Source organism: Heliangelus exortis, chromosome 3, assembly GCF_036169615.1.
Source record: "Heliangelus exortis chromosome 3, bHelExo1.hap1, whole genome shotgun sequence".
NCBI classification, from domain to species: Eukaryota; Metazoa; Chordata; class Aves; order Apodiformes; family Trochilidae; genus Heliangelus; species Heliangelus exortis.
In genome coordinates this window covers 112,886,236-112,903,837 of record NC_092424.1, presented here as the reverse complement: position 1 = coordinate 112,903,837, position 17,602 = coordinate 112,886,236, and the positions used below count along the sequence as shown (strand labels likewise).

General features: G+C 43.2%; 1 protein-coding gene across 19 annotated transcripts in view; it reads left to right on the top strand.

The window, feature by feature from the left end:
* The window catches only part of HMBOX1 (homeobox containing 1), a 137,069-nt gene that overhangs the window by 95,605 nt on the left and 23,862 nt on the right, over window positions 1–17,602 (top strand). For all 19 annotated transcript variants that reach the window (XM_071742236.1, XM_071742230.1, XM_071742231.1 and 16 more), the window contains one exon: window positions 16,977–17,059. In XM_071742236.1, the coding sequence (XP_071598337.1) occupies window positions 16,977–17,059 (83 nt within the window). The remainder of the gene's footprint in view (window positions 1–16,976; window positions 17,060–17,602) is intronic.

The following is a 17,602-nucleotide window of genomic DNA, read 5'->3' as shown; positions in this document are numbered from 1 at the left end:
GGCCACCTGGGCACACTGCTGCCTCCTCTTCAGCTTCTTGTTCCTTCAGAGGTGTCCCAGCTCTCAGACCCCATATTTTGGGGCATACCCCTGAGTGTTTCCATGTGCCCTGCTTGGTACCATCTCACCATCTCCAGCATGGGAAGCTCTCTGGGGCAGGGCACAGGGAGAGAAGGAGTAGAATCAGCCTTGATTTGACCTGAGCTCCTACTAGGAGAACATCTGCATGACCTGGCAGCTGTGAAGAGCACTTAGACTCATGGAATGGTTTGGGTTGGAAGGGACCTTAAAGCTCATCCAGTTCCACCCCTCCTGCATGGGCAGGGACACCTCCCCCAGCCCAGGGTGCTCCAAGCCCCATCCAACCTGGGCTGAGACACTGCCAGGGATGGGGCAGCCACAGCTTCCTTGGGCAACCTGGTCCAGCATCTCACCACCCTCACAGGAAAGAATTTTTTCCTCAAGAAAAAGAGGCACCATGAGCTGCTTAATATCTACCTAGGTCAGCCTTGTTCAGGAGCAGCTGTTTTGTCCTTGGGTGCCTTTTTCACTTCCATCTTTTTGCCCCTGACACAAAGGTTGACTTTCTGATGTGCCAGTGGAGTTCTGGTTGTGAATGAAGCTTTGAGGCTCAGCAGTAACCCAAGTGGTGATGATGATGATGATGATGATGATGATGATGGTATTTGTAATTCTTCCTACCTATCCTCTGCAGCCTGTGAGTAGTTCACACGTGGTTACAAGTGATATGGTTTTGGAGCAAAGTTCTTATCTCCTTCCCTAATTTTTTTAAATCCTGCTATTGCAGCTGTGGGCATTCTTATTATTCACATAAATATGTAATTCCATCTAAATCCTCCTAAGGTCTTCAGGGTACTTCAGGAGAACTAATTGTAGCTCATTTTATTTTATATGCTGAGATGATGTGTTTAAAAACTTGGAGGTCCCTTTTGCCAGAGTATCATGAAAAAGAATTAAGAAAAAACATTGCATTTCCCTTCCTGTGATTATTCATTGTATATATTACTATCAATCTGCTTTTTTATCTCATCTCTGAACTAAGCAGTCCTTCTCTTATCTCTTCTCAGATGGCAAGACTTCTCTGGCCTCTAATAACATTCATTGTCACTCTTCTCTGGACCTTTCCTATTTCTACATTCAGTTTTTAGTGACCCAGGCTAAGCAGGGACAGAACTGATTATCATATTTCCAGGGTGAATATTCCAGCTTCCACAAGCAGCTGAATCTGATTCCTTTTGTTCTCTGACCTCCAGCCTAACATCTGCTTTTTGCCGATCACTTTTGTGTATTGATTGAGAATATTTATTTTTTTTATTAGCCCACAATGATATGTGTCTTTTTCCTCAACAGCTACAACTAATTTAGAACCAGTCATGCATGTGAGGAGTTTGTGCTATTCTGTGTGCATTACTCTGCTTTTTGCAGAGATAGGAAATGTAATTCAGCCACGTGACTGTTGAGAGATTTTTGAAATTCACAGCAATTATCTGCTTTATTTGGATCCAGTAGAAATAATTGACTTCCCAAAATGTTATTTAATGTAACTGTTGATGCCAATCATTTTAGGCTACAACTTCTCTGAGACAAGGGCTTTTCTTCTGTCCATACCCAGACCCTGGTGCACTGGGCTCTCTACAGTCATGTTGAGACCTCTAATTTCTGATTACTGTAAGAACAGTGTAAAAATGAAAGTTCAGTGCTGTGGGTTATCTCTCTGAGCTTCCTTCTGTGCCATCACCAGATTTTCTGTAACCCTTCATGGTATTCTCCTTCCTATGACTGTGTGCAGAATTCAGTATTAACAAAAAACTCATGTTCATCAGTGGGAGGTGGCCCTGTCCGTGCAGGGGGATTGGATCTTGGTGATCTTTAAGATCCCTTCCAACCTAAACCATTCTGTGGTTCTGGGATCACAGAGTGCGAGGTTGGAAAGAACCTCAAGCATCATCTGGTCCATGTTTTCTAGGTAGAAACATGGTTGGATGAGGAAAGGAGGCTCTGAGGTGAGCTCAGAGCAACCTTCCAATATCTGAAGGGGCTCCAAGAAAGCTGGGGGAGGGCTTTGGACACGGGGGGGTAGGGAGAGGACAAGGGAAATGGGTTAAAACTGGAAGAGAGGAGATTGAGGTTGGACATGAGGAAGAAATTCTTGAATTTGAGGGTGGTGAGAGACTGGAACAGGTTGCCCAAGGAATCTGTGGCTGCCCCATCCCTGGCAGTGTCTCAGCCCAGGTTGGATGGGGCTTTGAGCCCCCTGGGCTGGGGGAGGTGTCCCTGACCATGCAGGGGGTTGGAACTGGAGGAGCTTTAAGGTCCCTTCCAACCCAACCCATTCTGTGAGATGACCCCAGCACCTTGTCAAGCTGAGCCTTAGAAGTGTCCAGTGCTGGATAGATGGGGAGATTATTCGAGTGCCCAACATATAATTATATATTAATAGCTACATCATTGTTTTCTTACCTTCTACCATCATCTCAGCAGGGAAATTCTTGCCATGCTTGCCACAGGAACTCTGACCTGGACCCTGGGGCATTTGGTCTGTGTTTTTTGTAGCTGTTTTATAATGAATGTCTGGAACAAAATTTCATATTAGAACTCACATGAAGGGGATGGTTCTCTGGATGTGCTCTGATGCTGGAATATAAAGTTTTCCTCTGCTCTCTCTGCATCTGTACCAAAGGAGCTTGAGACAGCACAGGGGAGTGTGCTCAGGATTTTGAGCAGGCTCCTGGGGAACTCAGCAGGTAAGGCAGTGCCAAACAGCTCCCTGGACAATGCCAAGCACAAGTGACCATAAAGCTGTGATCATTCATTCCTCCTTTGGCTCTTTTTCAGCCTCTTTTAAGTCCTTAGAAAAAAAATGAGACAGCCCTGACCTGCCAGGAGGGTTGTTCCAGGTCCAAGTTCAGCTAAAAAGGGCTCACAGGGAGATTTACCTCACCTGTGTGTAATGTTATCCATGGAATAAACCCACATTAAGTGAATTACAAAATTAACTTCTTGAGTGATCTGGAAAGCATTGGGAAGGAATTAGTAATCAGGTTGGCACCTTGTCACCTCTTGCTTGGAGGCAGAGAGCAGGGAGTGTGTGTGAGCACCAGGCAGCTCAAAGCACTCCTGGGTTTGGCCAGTTCTGATTTCTAGAAGTGCTCCTGCTGACCCTCACTGCACCTCAGTCCAAACCTGCCTCAGTGAAAGGAAATTCTCTGCCATCTGGTAACAGATGTGAGCTCTTTATACAAGTAATAAACAGAATAATTACAAGGAGAAGTAAGGGAGCAAAATTCCCAAATAAAACCTGTAAGTATGTAGCATCATGTATTTATGGGCTCTTGGCCAGACTGTGGAGTGCTTTAAGCAGAGTAAAAAAAGTGCTTTATCAGAGAACCATATGGGATTATACCACAAAAGTCACTACCACATCCTAAATTTTTTTTCCTTGTAGTCCAGGAGAGCACAATTGACCTTTTTTTGTTTGATTTTTCCTTTGGAACATGCATAAGTTTTAATTTATTTTGAATTCTGTGCTGTTCCTGAGGAACCCTTGTCAACAGAATAGAAGGCATGGGCAAAGAGCTTTTTTAATATGATTTCCTTATAAAGAAAAAAAGAATGAAAAAAATTGGTATCTAAGTACAAAATATATAGGAAAAAGTAATCTAATTTGTTGCTTGTTACATGCATAGACTGGTGCTCTCCAGTTTCTAAATGTTCCCTGATATCCTCTTAATCCCAGAAATGTTGGCCTGGACTTCCAGTTTCATATCCAGGTGCTCTTTTTTCAGTCAGCCTTTCTTGTGTCCTTTTTCAGAAGCCAGTGATGTGGCTATCTTAGAATCAGGACTAGCCAAGGGTACAAGATCCCACTGGAGATGGCTACCCAGAAGGCTCTTAGAGTTTCAGTGGCTAAATATTTAAATTCCTGAGATTGACTGTGCCCCTCTTGGATCAGTATAATCATTTATTAACATTCAACTAAAATAAATCCATACCTCCATCTCTGGTCTCCTTCAGGTATTTATGGGAAATCATAACCTCATCTCTGCTCAGGTAAAGATGCTTTGTCTCCTGCAGGATAGGTTTTCCACACCTCTGCCACTGTACAAATGCTCACTGGGATGTTCAGTCTGAAAATTCATCTTTCTTGAATGTGAGAGGTTGTACATAGTGCAGGTGAGGTCTCATGCAAGGGTTTGAAATGTTTTTCTTTCTGGCTTGGAAAGAGCCTTTCCAGCTTTATCAGCCTTTGCCTTTTTGGTGGTTTTGTTGCCTTGTGTCTTTTAGTCATACTACAGTGACTTAACAAACAGCTTTTTTTATTACTTCCGGCTGATAATCTTTTTGTGTATATGAGTTGTTGCTGCTATTCCCAAAGTGTGTAACCTTGCATATACAGCACTGCTAAATGTCTTGTTTGTTCTTGCCCTTAGGATTGCCTGTTTCTTTTTATGGTACTCCAGTTCCCTTCATTGATGTGGCTTCTGAGTTTCTCATCAGCAGATTTCATTTCCGTGTTCAGACTTGGTGTCAGGATCATCAAGTGGTGGTTGGAGGGCTCTGCAGAGGGACCTGGACAGACTGGAGAGTTGGGCTGATCCCAACGGGATGAGGTTCAACACAAGAACCCCATGGGGAGCTCCAGGCTGGGCACAGAGTGGCAGAAAGGGACCTGGGAGTCTGGATTGCCAGGAAGCTGAAGAGGAGGCAGCAGTGTGCCCAGGTGGCCAAGAAGGCCAATGGCATCCTGGGCTGTGTCAGGAACAGCGTGGCCAGCAGGTCCAGGGAAGGGATTCTGCCCCTGTGCTCAGCCCTGGGGAGGCCACAGCTTGAGTCCTGTGTCCAGTTCTGGGCCCCTCAGCTCAGGAAGGAGCTTGAGGTGCTGGAGCAGGTCCAGAGAAGAGCAAGGAGGCTGGGAAGGGATCCAGCACAAGTGCTGTGAGGAAGGGCTGAGGGAGCTGGGGGTGTTGAGGCTGGAGAAGAGGAGGCTCAGGGGAGACCTCATCACTCTCTACAACTCCCTGAAAGGAGGTTGGAGCCAGGGGGGGGTTGGGCTCTTTTCCCAGGCAACTCTCAGCAAGACAAGAGGGCACAAGAGGTCTCAAGTTGTGCCAGGGGAGGTTTAGGTTGGACATTAGAAAGAATTTCTTTCTGGAGAGGGTGCTCAGGCATTGGAATGGGCTGCCCAGGGAAGGGGTGGATTCTCCATCCCTGGAGATATTTCAAAAGAGCCTGGATGTGGCACTCAGTGCCATGGGCTGGGAACCACGGGGGGAGTGGATCAAGGGTTGGACTTGATGAGCTCTGAGGTCCCTTCCAACCCAGCCAATTCTAGGATTCTATGATCTAAGTGCTTTCATTCTTAAGATACCCCAAAGATGGTACTTGAGGAATATCACTGATACCCGTCTTCCCAGCCCTTATTTTATCTTTTCAACCCTGTTCTTAGTTATGTTCCCTTTCTACCCTATCTTCTAATTTTACTAATCTATGTCTTTCCCAAAATTATGAATAATTTCCTATTTGTGATTTGTACCAAATGCTTTACTGAAGTCCAAAAATGATAAGGAATATTTTTTCTGGACACAGGACGTACAATCAACAACTCCTCAGTTGCTTGCAGAACATCACTCCCAGGACTATTTTAGTCCTGCTTCCTGAAGAGATGGCACTCTCTCCAGGGATCTTGGGTTTTCTGAGATGGAGTAGCAATGACATTAAGAGGAAATACATGGTAAAAAAACCATGGCTTGTGACAGAGAGGACAAATCTAGGAGTAAGGAGGATTCATTTCACAGCTCTGTGGCTGGTTTCCTGTGTCTGTATCCTTAGCTTTGCTCTACTTTGACCTGTAAAAATCTTCTAATAAGATTAAAGAATAAGATTAAAGAATACTTTCAGTATACTTTTTATGGTCTGGTTAGGGAAAGTGCTTTTGAAATACACAGCATGTTGGGTGTTGTTCAATGAAGTAATACTTCAGGATCCTTGGAGCTTGTTATTTCTGAGATAACTATTCATAGTAGTTAATACTAATAGTACTTTTAACTCCTTTGTGACTGTACAACACTTAACACCTTCTGGTCCAGATCTTGAAGGTCCTGTGCATTGGGGAATACAGATGTAATAAGCCCAAAATCAAAAGCTTTGATCCCAAGTCTCTTGACTTCAGGCACTGGACAGCCTGCAGCAATTTGCCTTATCTTGCCTTTTGAATCCTGTAGGATCCTTTAATTAATTTAATCAATTTTTATTTTCTGAAAATGCAGCAGCAGTAGTGGGTGTTTCTGGAAACAAAAGAAAAACTTGCAGATCCATGAGGGGCAGTGGTAGAGATTTTGTTGGAAGTTGTCAGCTTATGCTAAGCTTTATCACAAATCTCATCTTTGATATTTTTCATCTCCTGGAGATGTAGGACAAAGTGAGGCTTCAAACTTCATAGCCAGAAGGCATATAAAAATCTTGAAAACCATGACCTTACCAAGGCTAAACTAATAACAGCTGGAGAGACCTTGCTGCTTGCACTTGATGTTCTCTACATACATCTTTCTGTGATCCAGTGCTGAAGTTTTGAGGCCAGGAGAGGCAATTCTTCCAGAAATACTTTACTGTAGATAAGCAGAAGACTGAGTTCTGACTCTTGAGTTTAATATTTTCTTCAAGAAACCAGAGAATGATGCTTTGGGTTGAGCAGTGAGACATTTTGCTGTTTATTTGTGTCATCATCTAAAGCCTTGGAATCCTCTTGCAAGAAGTATCTCTAAGAAGTGCAGTGTTGGTTATAGTACAGCTATATATACATATATATATATACAGCTATATATACAATGCAAAGGTTGGTCACCAAGCAGCAAAACAGCCCTCAGGAACTGTGTGGGCTCTTACTGAAAAGCTGGGGACTTCTTGAAGAACTAGATAATCCAGAGATATTGTAAGTTAAGAAGGTCTTCTACTGTACAAAGTTTAAAAATGGACATGAGGTGTTTATTTCACTGTTGTCTTCATAAAGGTCTTATTATCCATTGGTTAAGACCAGACAGTGCACAAAAATATCCCTGTAGTGTTTAGATCTCAATGTAAATATTGTAAGTAAATAAAGCAGAAAAAGAGATGCTGTTATTCATGCTCAGCTGCCTTGTTAGGAAGAGCTTTGAAGATGCTGAATGCTCACACCAACTTGTTAATGAAATATTACAGAAAGATTCTCACTTGATGTGCTAGCTGCTGATTTTTTTCAAAATACCTTCCCCCCCTCCTTTTATTTTGTGAACAATGTACTTAACTTTATCAGTTTTGAGGGTCTGCCACACCACCAAGGTTAAGCCTAGTCATAAATTTTTACCCATTGTCTGCTGTCAGTTTTCTGTGCCTGAAGCAGGAAGTACCTGGGTGTTTCAAACTGCTACAAACTCCAAACCCTTCTACTCAGAAGAGAGCTATTGTGTAATTTTAAACATTCTCTTATCACCAAATCCAATTACAAGGGAAAGTAAATCACCACCTTCAATGTCTTAACTATGCTGGTTTTAATTGTTAATTATCCCAACAGTAGGGTGCTGGAGATTAGGAGGCATAGATTATCTTCTGCATGTATGAGGCTTTCAGATCTATTATCAATTAATTCTGGTTTTAAACAAAGTTTTGGATAATATAAATAGCTTGATATGATTGTGCCAGTGCTTGAAACAGCTGTCAAAATACTGAGAAAATTAAAAAAAAAAAGAAAAAAAAACAACTTGATGATGTTATCATAGCTATGAAGGTCGTACAGTTTTACACACTCCAGTGAAAGGTGTGTTTCTGGTGTTTTCATCTACATTGCAGGGTAGATTCCTGATAAGAAACATCAGTAAAATGTCTGTCTCAGAGTTTAGGCACTGATTTGTAAACCTAGAGACTCAGCTCTCTGAGGTTTTTTTAAATGTGTACTGAAATGATTACACAATTCATATACACAAACTCATTCTGATGAATGAAATAACTGCAATTTATGTATGTGTGGTGCTCTAAGTCCTGTTGAGATCTCTTCTCCAGGTTTGCACTTTCCATGAGAAGAACTTGAAGAATGAAAATGCCTCTTGCAGTGAGAGACTTTAAAAATTATTCTCTCCCTGGACAGAGTAAGGCAGCACTCAGGGGCTGAAAGCTCAAGCTAGGAATGGGATGCAGATTTTTAAAGGTGAGGATTTTTAAAGGTGAGGATTTTTACAGTTTGGTTCTAAGGCTGATTTAAAGTTATGGTAGATTCTGCATCCCTAATTTTTATGTTGGGACTGGATATCTCTGTAGGTCAAAGAGAGAATCTGGGCATAACACCAGAGCTGCTGAAAAACTTCGGGTCAGTGTAGAAGAGGTCAGGCTGAAGTCCTGTAGTGGTTTCTTCAGTCTTTTAAATCCCCAGACCTATGAAAAGCCCTTACCTAAATAGTAATGCTATCAGCAGGGAGCTGTAGCAATCATGTTCATCAGTGGTTTTTCTGGGTTTGGGATTTTTTGGGGAAAATTTGTCTTCTACCTGGGTGGAAGACCCAGTTGAGCTGATGCTGGAGGAACATCTGGGCTCAAGCTCATCTGGGTTCCATTCAGAGAGCTGCAGTTCTCAGCCTGGGCTGATCTGAAGTTCAGAAATGGCTCACCAGATGTTTCCTGTGGCAGCTAAACTGGTGGTGAAGTTTTGCAGTCCTGGAGGGGGAGAGAACTGACTGTGTCTCCAGTGTAATTCTCAGCTCCATCGGAGTTTCTCTGTGAAGAGGGTATCTTTAAGCTTTAATTTTGCTGTCAGGAATAGAGATTACTTTACTGTATACTGGGAGGGAACTGTTTAGTTGACATGCATTCTGTTATTGTAGACTCTGTAGAAATATCAGTAGATAAAATGGATGGTGTCATCTGTTGACCTCACTGAAAATGGCATCAGTGATATCCTTGGCCAGTATTTCCTGGGAAATAAACCAGTCTTTACACTTTCTGATGAGATTATGCTTTGAATGTCACTTCTCTGATGGTCTGTCTCATGCCACACAGGGATAAGATCTCAGGCACAGATGACAGACTGACTTCAAAAATATTTCCATTGATTTGACAGCCTGAATAAGAGTTCAGTTAAAAGCCACAAAGACTGAAACGGTGACCTCTTGCCACAGGGTGATACCACGTTGATAAATATACTAATGAGAGATAAAGGAGGTAACTACAATCAAGTGTTTTATGTAAGTTGTCAGTGGAAAGCAGAGGTACCATTCAAAGGGGAACTTAGATAGGGAGCTGAAATTACAGGCAGTCTTATCAAAGACAAAAGAGCAGCTTGCACTCTCGTATATTTTGAGACACCAGAGGGTTTGGCAAGGAGCTCAGTCCCTGGTAGCAGCAAGATCTTCTGTTCATCTACAGAGATCAGATGGGATGTGGGGAAAATGGGCAGTTCTGGGGTTTTTTCCCTACATCCCTGGGCCAGTGGCTGAGCCCCTCACTTTGCTTTCAGCACCAGTGGTAGCTGCCACTGGAGGAACTGGTCCCAGCTGTGTGTTTCTGCTGTCCCCTCCCTTCCTCCCTTGGCTGTACAACCTCCTCTTGGCCTGGGGGAAAGCCTGGCCCAGAGAAACAGAGGCAGAAAATCTTCCTGTAAAAAAGGGAATGCAGGAGAGGAAAAGGCCATTCCTTTATGTCTGTGCTAAGTTGTGTTAAGTCCTGCACCTGGGGAGGAATAACCCCCATGTCCCACTGCAGATCAGGGGCTGGAAAACAGCTTCATGGAGAAGAACTTTGGAGTCCTGGTGGACAGTAAGTTATTTATGGGACAGCAGTGTGCCCAAGAAGGAAAATAGGATTCTGGGGTGCATGAAGAAGTGTCTCCAGCATGTTGAGGGAGGTTTCCTCCCTCTCTTGAGACCATATTTGGAATCCTGTGTCCAGTTTTGGGCTCCCCAGTTCAAGAGGGACAGGGAGACACTTGAGAGGGTCCAGTGGAGGGCTACAAGGATGATGAGGGGACTGGAACATCTGTCTGGTGAGGAAAGACTGAGAGACCTGGGGTTGCTTAGTTTGGAGAAGGCTGAGAGGGGATCTTATTCATGTCAAGGGACCAGTTTCTTTTCAGTAGTGCCCTGTGATAGGATGAAAGGCAATGGACACAAATTGTAGCATGGGAAGTTCCACCTCAACATGAGGAGAACTTCCTTATTGTAAGGGTGAGGGAGCCCTGGCCCAGGCTGCCCAGAGAGCTTGTGGAGTCTCCTTCTCCAGACACATTCAGAACCCATCTGACCACATTTCTGTGTGTCTTGCCCTGGGTGATCCTGCTGGGGCAGTGAGCTCCAGAGGTCTTTTCCAACCCCTAACATTCTGTGATGCTGTGGCTGCAGCCTGAATCTTGGGGAAGATGGAGGAGACAGAGCTGTGGAAAGGGTGCTGGAGATATTTCACTCCCAGGATTCTCCCTTTGCTGGAGGAGATAGAGCTTTGGAAAGGGTGCTGGAGATATTTCACTCCCAGGATTCTCCCTTTGCTGGAGGAGATAGAGCTTTGGAAAGGGTGCTGGAGATATTTCACTCCCAGGATTTTCCCAGTCTGATGGAAGCGGGCACCCGGAGACCGAAAACCAAAGTGAAGTGAGGAAGTAAACTCGCAGCATGGCCCCTGTTCTTCAGTAAATATCCATCTGTGTGTTCTTCCCTCCCTTTAATTGCAAGGTAAATTATCCTTCTCTCAGTGAGGTTGCCCTGCTGCACACAAACCTGAATTACCTCACCTTGAGTGGCTGTAATTCTGCAGCACCAGCTGACCCGTGGTGAATTGTCACCCTGCAGCGCATCTCAGCCTCTCTGCTTTGCATCACTTCCACTCTTGGAAGCTTTAAACCATTGTGTCATGCTAGAAACTCAGAATTGCTCAGCCCAGGGTCCTTTCAGCTGTGTTGGGGTTTTATCTCCTGGTGTCTGACATCCAACCCCATGCAAATACCCCCAACCCGCCCGTCCTTCCGCTGCTCCATCGCTTGGGTCGGATCAAACACTTCCCTGGCAGCTGCAGAGCTGATAGCAGGCAGCAAAACTTCCACTGTGGATTATCAGAAACACTGCTGAGGAATTGCTTAATGCATCTGATATCTAAGCCCGGATAACAGAAGCTGGAGAGCCAAGCAAGAGAAGATTGGCAGTTATTGCAGGAATTCAGATAGGGGCACCTTGGTAAAGGAGGGGGGGGAATGGGTTGAGTTCCATTACAGAGCCCCAGGCTGAGGTGGATTCTCTCTCTGTCATTGTCCTAAGCACATTATCCCTGAAAGAAAGAGGGTTTCTCTGAATCTGCAATTTTTCTAGACTTCAGTGTTATTGAAATGAAACCCTTCAAGGATATCTACATTCTTTACCATCATGTGGATTCTCATCTCATGTAAATTATTTGGCCACTTTTCATTTTAATCCTCCACTGTCATTTTCTACAAAAGAGATCATTTGGTTTCTTCATTGAAGGTATTCAGCTGACAGCTGCCCTTTGTCTAGAAAGCAGTGTGCCTTTGCAGGATTCACTTGTGCCTGCTCTTTTTTTCTTTTGCTCCTTTTAGGTTTATGTCGCTTTATATTTTTCATCTCTAGTTTTCAGGGACTTTTTCAATTGTGAAGAGGCTGTGGTTTGTAGCTGTGAAGAGAAATTCAGACATGCCACGTTCTATCCTTGTCCCTTAGCAAGGGTGTACCTGACAGATAACTAACAAAAGTGGAGGCAGATTAATTAATTTCCTTCTTGCAAGAAGAACCAGAGTCAGAAAATTCAGGGTGTTGACAACTTCCTACATAAACAAACCAAACCAGGCAATGATGAAGTAGTGAATTTCTTGCTGTGGCTTCTTGTCTTACCTACTTGCCAGAAATGTTGGATTTTAAGTGTTGGGCTTTGTGTATGTAACCCACAAGGTGTGTTAGGAGTTCAAAGTAAAAAAGAACATGTTAGCAGGGTGTGGATATGGAGAATTTGGAGACTAAGAATGAAAATTAACTCTTGAGGCTGAATTTTTTTTTTTTTTTGCCTGTGGCTGAGACCTTTTACTTTAATGACTTCTGAGCCTGATCTTTATCTGATAAAACCAGCTGATGGTCTCTATCAAAGGTTAAAAGCACAATATGGTGTTGGAGAAGAAGATTATCAGGACAGGTTGAAGAGAAGGTCCATTTTTGGGGAGCATGTGTTGAGGATTGGACAAGTTCAAATGTATGGGAGGAAGAGGAGGAGGAGGAGGCACATCTTTAATAGAGAAAAGCAGGTGGAAGGAGAAGCAGGTACTACAAGTACTGTGCCAACTACAGAAACCAGATTTAACTACTTAGTTTCCTTCAGGCTCCCATCTGCTACCAGCTTAGCATTGGGATCCCTATGAAAAAGTCTTCTTTACCAGGAGAGATGCTCCAAACCATCTGATTTTTTGGTGTTGTTTCATAAAACGGAGGTTCAGGATATAAAGAGTTTGAGATTTTCAAGTGGCAATCACTTTTCTTGCAGCAACTCTCAGACATTTACATGAAAAGATAAGAAGTTTGGGTTAGAATTTAAAGAAAATGTTGCAGAAGTATATTCTGACCCAATTACATGAAAAGACTTGCAGCTTATTCAGCTGTAACATGTGTTAAGAATGAGTGTTTCAGCAGTGAGGTTTTTTTCTAAATCACAAATAGGGATTTTCTACACAAAAAACTTGGTTATTTGCCAGAAGAGATGTCTCCTTCATTGTCCAGTTGTGAAAATCAGATGGATTACAGGGAGATTCCCTGTTATCCCAGAGAACTCTAAACTTGAGCTTTATTAGAATGTGTGAGGGTTTTTTTCTTGGAGCCAGCAAAACCATATGGCACTCAGTGGCCTGCTGGAAGGATGGTGTTCAGTTCCATGCCAAGAGAAGGAGGATCACTCATGGCTCTGGTGTTGTCCTTTTCTTCATTAATTGGTGTCTTAATTTCTAGAATCAGCATGAGACTGGGCAGTTCAAGTATGCACCATTTCTTAATTTTACTTCTTTTCTCATGTCTTCAATAAAGTGAGAAGTTGTCAAGCAGTTTTGTGACCACAGGTGTTCTAGATCCATAAAATCACATCATATACCAGGTTTTACCTTCTGGTTTCAGTATATCACAGTGTAGATCCATCAGGTTTGTATTTGTACACGTAGTGATGACCTGGATTTGTGTTTAGGACTCCAGGCTGTACAATCTATTCATGTAAATAATAGTACAGCAGTTTTCAGCTGTGATATCTTGATGTTTCTTTATGTCACAGAATTGTTCTGGTTGGAAAAGACCTTTAAGATTATGAAGTTGAACAATAACCTAACTCTGCCAACCATTAACCTCACTCTTTCAAGTCCAGTGCTTAAACCATGTTCCCAAGGACCTCATCTACATGTCTTAGAATCATGGGATGGTTTGGGTTGGAAGGGACCTTAAAGCTCATCCAATCCCAACCCCCTGCATGGTCAGGGACCCCTCCCCCAGCCCAGGGGGCTCCAAGCCCCATCCAACCTGGGCTGAGACACTGCCAGGGATGGGGCAGCCACAGCTTCCTTGGGCAACCTGGGCAACCAGGGGCTCAGCACCCTCACCCCACAGAATTTCTCCCTCATGTCCAACCTCAATCTCCCCTCTTCCAGTTTTAACCCATTTCCCTTGTCCTCTCCCTACCCCCCCGTGTCCAAAGCCCTCCCCCAGCTTTCTTGGAGCCCTTTCAGATATTGGGAGGTTGCTCTGAGCTCACCTCAGAGCCTCCTTTCCTCATCCAACCATGTTTCTACCTAGAAAACATGGACCAGATGATGCTTGAGGTTCATTCCAACCTGGCACTCTGTGATCCCAGAACCACAGAATGGTTACAGCTGGAAAGGACCTTAAAGATCACCAAGATCCAATCCCCCTGCACGGACAGGGCCACCTCCCACTGATGAACATGAGTTTTTTGTTAATACTGAATTCTGCACACAGTCATAGGAAGGAGAATACCATGAAGGGTTACAGAAAATCTGGTGATGGCACAGAAGAAAGCTCAGAGATAACCCAGAGCACTGAATTTTCATTTTTACACTGTCCTTACAGTAATCAGAAATTAGAGGTCTCAATATGACTGTGGAGAGCTCAGTGCACCAGGGTCTGGGTATGGACAGAAGAAAAGCCCTTGTCTCAGAGAAGTTGTAACCTAAAATGATTGGCAACCTCAATCTCCTCTCTTCCAGTTTTAACCCATTTCCCTTGTCCTCTCCCTACCCCCCCGTATCCAAAGCCCTCCCCCAGCTTTCTTGGAGCCCCTTCAGATATTGGGAGGTTGCTCTGAGCTCACCTCAGAGCCTCCTCTTCTCCAGGCTGAACAACCCCAAGCCCTCAGCCTGGCTTCCCAGGGAGGTGCTCAGCCCTCTGAGCATTTGAGTGGCTCTGCTCTGGACACCTTCCAGGAGCTCTGTGTCCTTCTGCTCTTGGGGACTCCAGAACTGGACACACAACTCCAGGTACTTCTTACCACCTCCAGGGATGATGATTTGGCCACCTCCCAAGACAACTTGTTCCAATGTTTTGCTAACCCTTTCAGTAAAGAAGTCTCTTCCAATACACAGTCTAAATCTCCCCTGGTGCAACTTGAGGCCATTTCCTCTTGTCATGGCACATAAAAGAAGAAATATTTATTAGCTATGGGCAGAGAGGGGAGGTCTTTATTTTGTAGGTAGGTGAGCTGAGATCCCGAGTTTTTGCTTCCATCACTAAGTAGTGGAAAAAGCATGTTTTGGTCTAGTTAAAAAAAACAAACAACCTTTGTATGGAACACCACCACTTTGAACAGAAATGAGTTAGGGTAAATATACATAGCCCTTCAAAGCCTGTAGGTGATACAGCTGGAAAATGAAAGAATAACAGTAAAAAATGTCATGCCCAGAGACTGGGTGTATTGCTGGGAGGGGGAAGAAAAAAACATAAAGGCAAATTTCTTGCTGCTAATTCAGAAAGCATTCCTGCAGGTGGCAGTGCCAGTGTTGACAGTGCTATAAACTTGGAATTTATAGAATCATAGAATTTTCAGGGTTGGAAGGGACCTTTAAGATCATTTAGTTCCAAACCTCCCACCAGCTCAGGTTGCTCAGATCCCCATCCAGCCTGGCCTTAAAAACTTCCAGGGATGGATGGGGCTTCCACCACCTCTCTGGGCAACCTGTGCCAGGGTCTCACCACCCTCATGGGGAAGAACTTCTTCCTAACTTCCAATCTAAACCTCCCCTCCTCTAGTTTGGATCCATTCCCCCATGTCCTATCACTCCCTGACATCCTAACATCCCAGAAAGTCACTGGTAAGCAGGTGTCCTGCTCTCCAAATCCAGGATCCAGCCTCATGGGAGATGCTCCTACAGGAACCCTCTCTGGATTTACTTCCTAAGAGCAACTCAGAAACCTAGGGAAGGAGTAGTGGATGTTTGCTTGTAAATGGGATTGTTTCCAAAGCCCAGATCAGCAGGGTAGGCATAGTTTGGCCATCATTGAGGGAAGATGAGGGGGTTTTTTGGGGTTTCATTTGCTCTCTCAGCTGGCAAAGCAAGTGGCAGTACATCACCAGTTCAACTCCCTGTGCTGATGGGTGATTTCTCTTAGTTGCCCCAGGACTCTGTGGGCATTGGTGCTGTGAATAATGTTGTGAATAATGGGATGAAGAAGGAGTACCCCAAAATCAAACTGAATCTTCAAATTATTTGTATTTACGGTGACCTGAAATAAGCTGGAAGTGAAATAATCAGATCTGTGTTAGTACCCCTCATGTGAAAGAAGGTTTTGCAGAAACTGTTGCTTTATGGAGAAAAATCTGGGTTTGCATGGAAAGTAACTGTGCTGGGGCCCTTCCACCAGAGGAGAAATATGACCATGGAAAATAATAATTGCTTAAATCTGCCTGAGTTTCCTGCTACCAAATGATCTACAATTAAAGGAAATAACTTATTTTTCAAATACAGAGCAGCTGTTGAGCAGCTGAGTCTGCTGCTCATCAAAGTTGATCAAAGAATTCTTAGGATTATATACTAGGGACAATCTACAGGAAAAAAATGTAGTGGTTCCTGCTTATGGCCTGCTTATCAGACTCTGTTGAAGTAAACAGGACTTTTTGTTGGGTTTAATGCAAATCTGATAAGCTCTGTAGAATGTAAATCCGTTCATTAAAATTTGTAAAGCACTTAAATGAAGTAAAAGAGAAAACAGTTTAACTTTTATAGGATGTTTACTGCATATAAAGTGCAATAAAATTACAATTATTCAGAAAAATATACTGTCAATATATGCTACACTCAATATGTTGTTCTGTGGAAGATGGAAAATTTTTATATTGTGATTTAAAAAAAAAAAACAGCACTGCTCAGGAACTCTTAGTGTATTGCTGTGTAATTTTGTCTGCATAGTCTTCATATCAATGAGTCCACAATATTTTTGTGCTCTTGCCTGTAATATATGTACAAGTATGCATGTATGGATGTATATATTAACCCAGGGATCAAAGTAAATATTGAACAGCTCCTTCATTGGGAGGTTGCTGCCTAAGCTGGGGTTGTCAGGGGAAAAAAAATGAATAAATGCAAATAAAAAGGTAGAGGCATGGCCTCTGATGTCTTCTGTGTCACTTGACAGTCTTAACTCTGGTATTTCTAGCATTGCCTACTTTGCTGTATCTCCAATCCAATATGCTGAATGCTGAGATAATATTAATTCATCTGAGGCATTTGTTGATTTTTATCCACAATCTGTGGATATGAATGGCTGCCAATATTACTTTGTGCATATACAGGCTTGAATTTACTGTGCCTGTCTTATCTCTGTAGGAGTGATACATAAACTAGCAGTTGGCTCCTTTTAACCAAGATTCTTTGGAGCCTTCAAGCTCTGATTTCTGAAAAAAAAATTTTTTTTTTTTAAATTATTTTTTTTTAATTATTTTTTTCCCCCCTCTTGCAGTTACTTCAATGAGAATCAATATCCAGATGAGGCAAAGAGAGAAGAAATTGCCAATGCCTGTAATGCAGTTATACAAAAGCCAGGTGAGCAGCTGAGCTTGGTGTCCTTTCCAAAGGCACCTGCAATTAGATTTCCACCTCTCCTGCTAAAATCAGCAAATCCCATTTGATGGCTATTACTATAAATGTGGTTGCTCTCAACTAGCAGTGGGTTCCTTCTGGAGCATTCTAACACTCTGATAGTTCAGAGCTGCCATACCTGGGTGAACATGGCAGTCAATGCAATTTTCAGACCTAAATGCAACTTAAATTCCCAGCATTTGAGATGTGAAGTGCAAGTTGTGCAGCTGAGCATTTCATTTATGGAGCTTTGTAAATGGCATCGTGAAGAAAATAAATGTGTCTGAAAGGTTTTCATTCTTTAAGTTCAGTTATTTCCAAGTACTTATTCAAGCACTTGGTAGCAATCTGGGAATTTTTATTACACTCCACAAAAATTGGTTTTACTGGTGCCGTTTTACAGATGGAAAAATATTAAGTTTACAGAGTGGGACTTGCCAGAGGTCACACAGGAGGTCCTTGGAGCAGGAAGGAGCACAGCTTTCCTGTCTTTCCATTTTTTTTGCA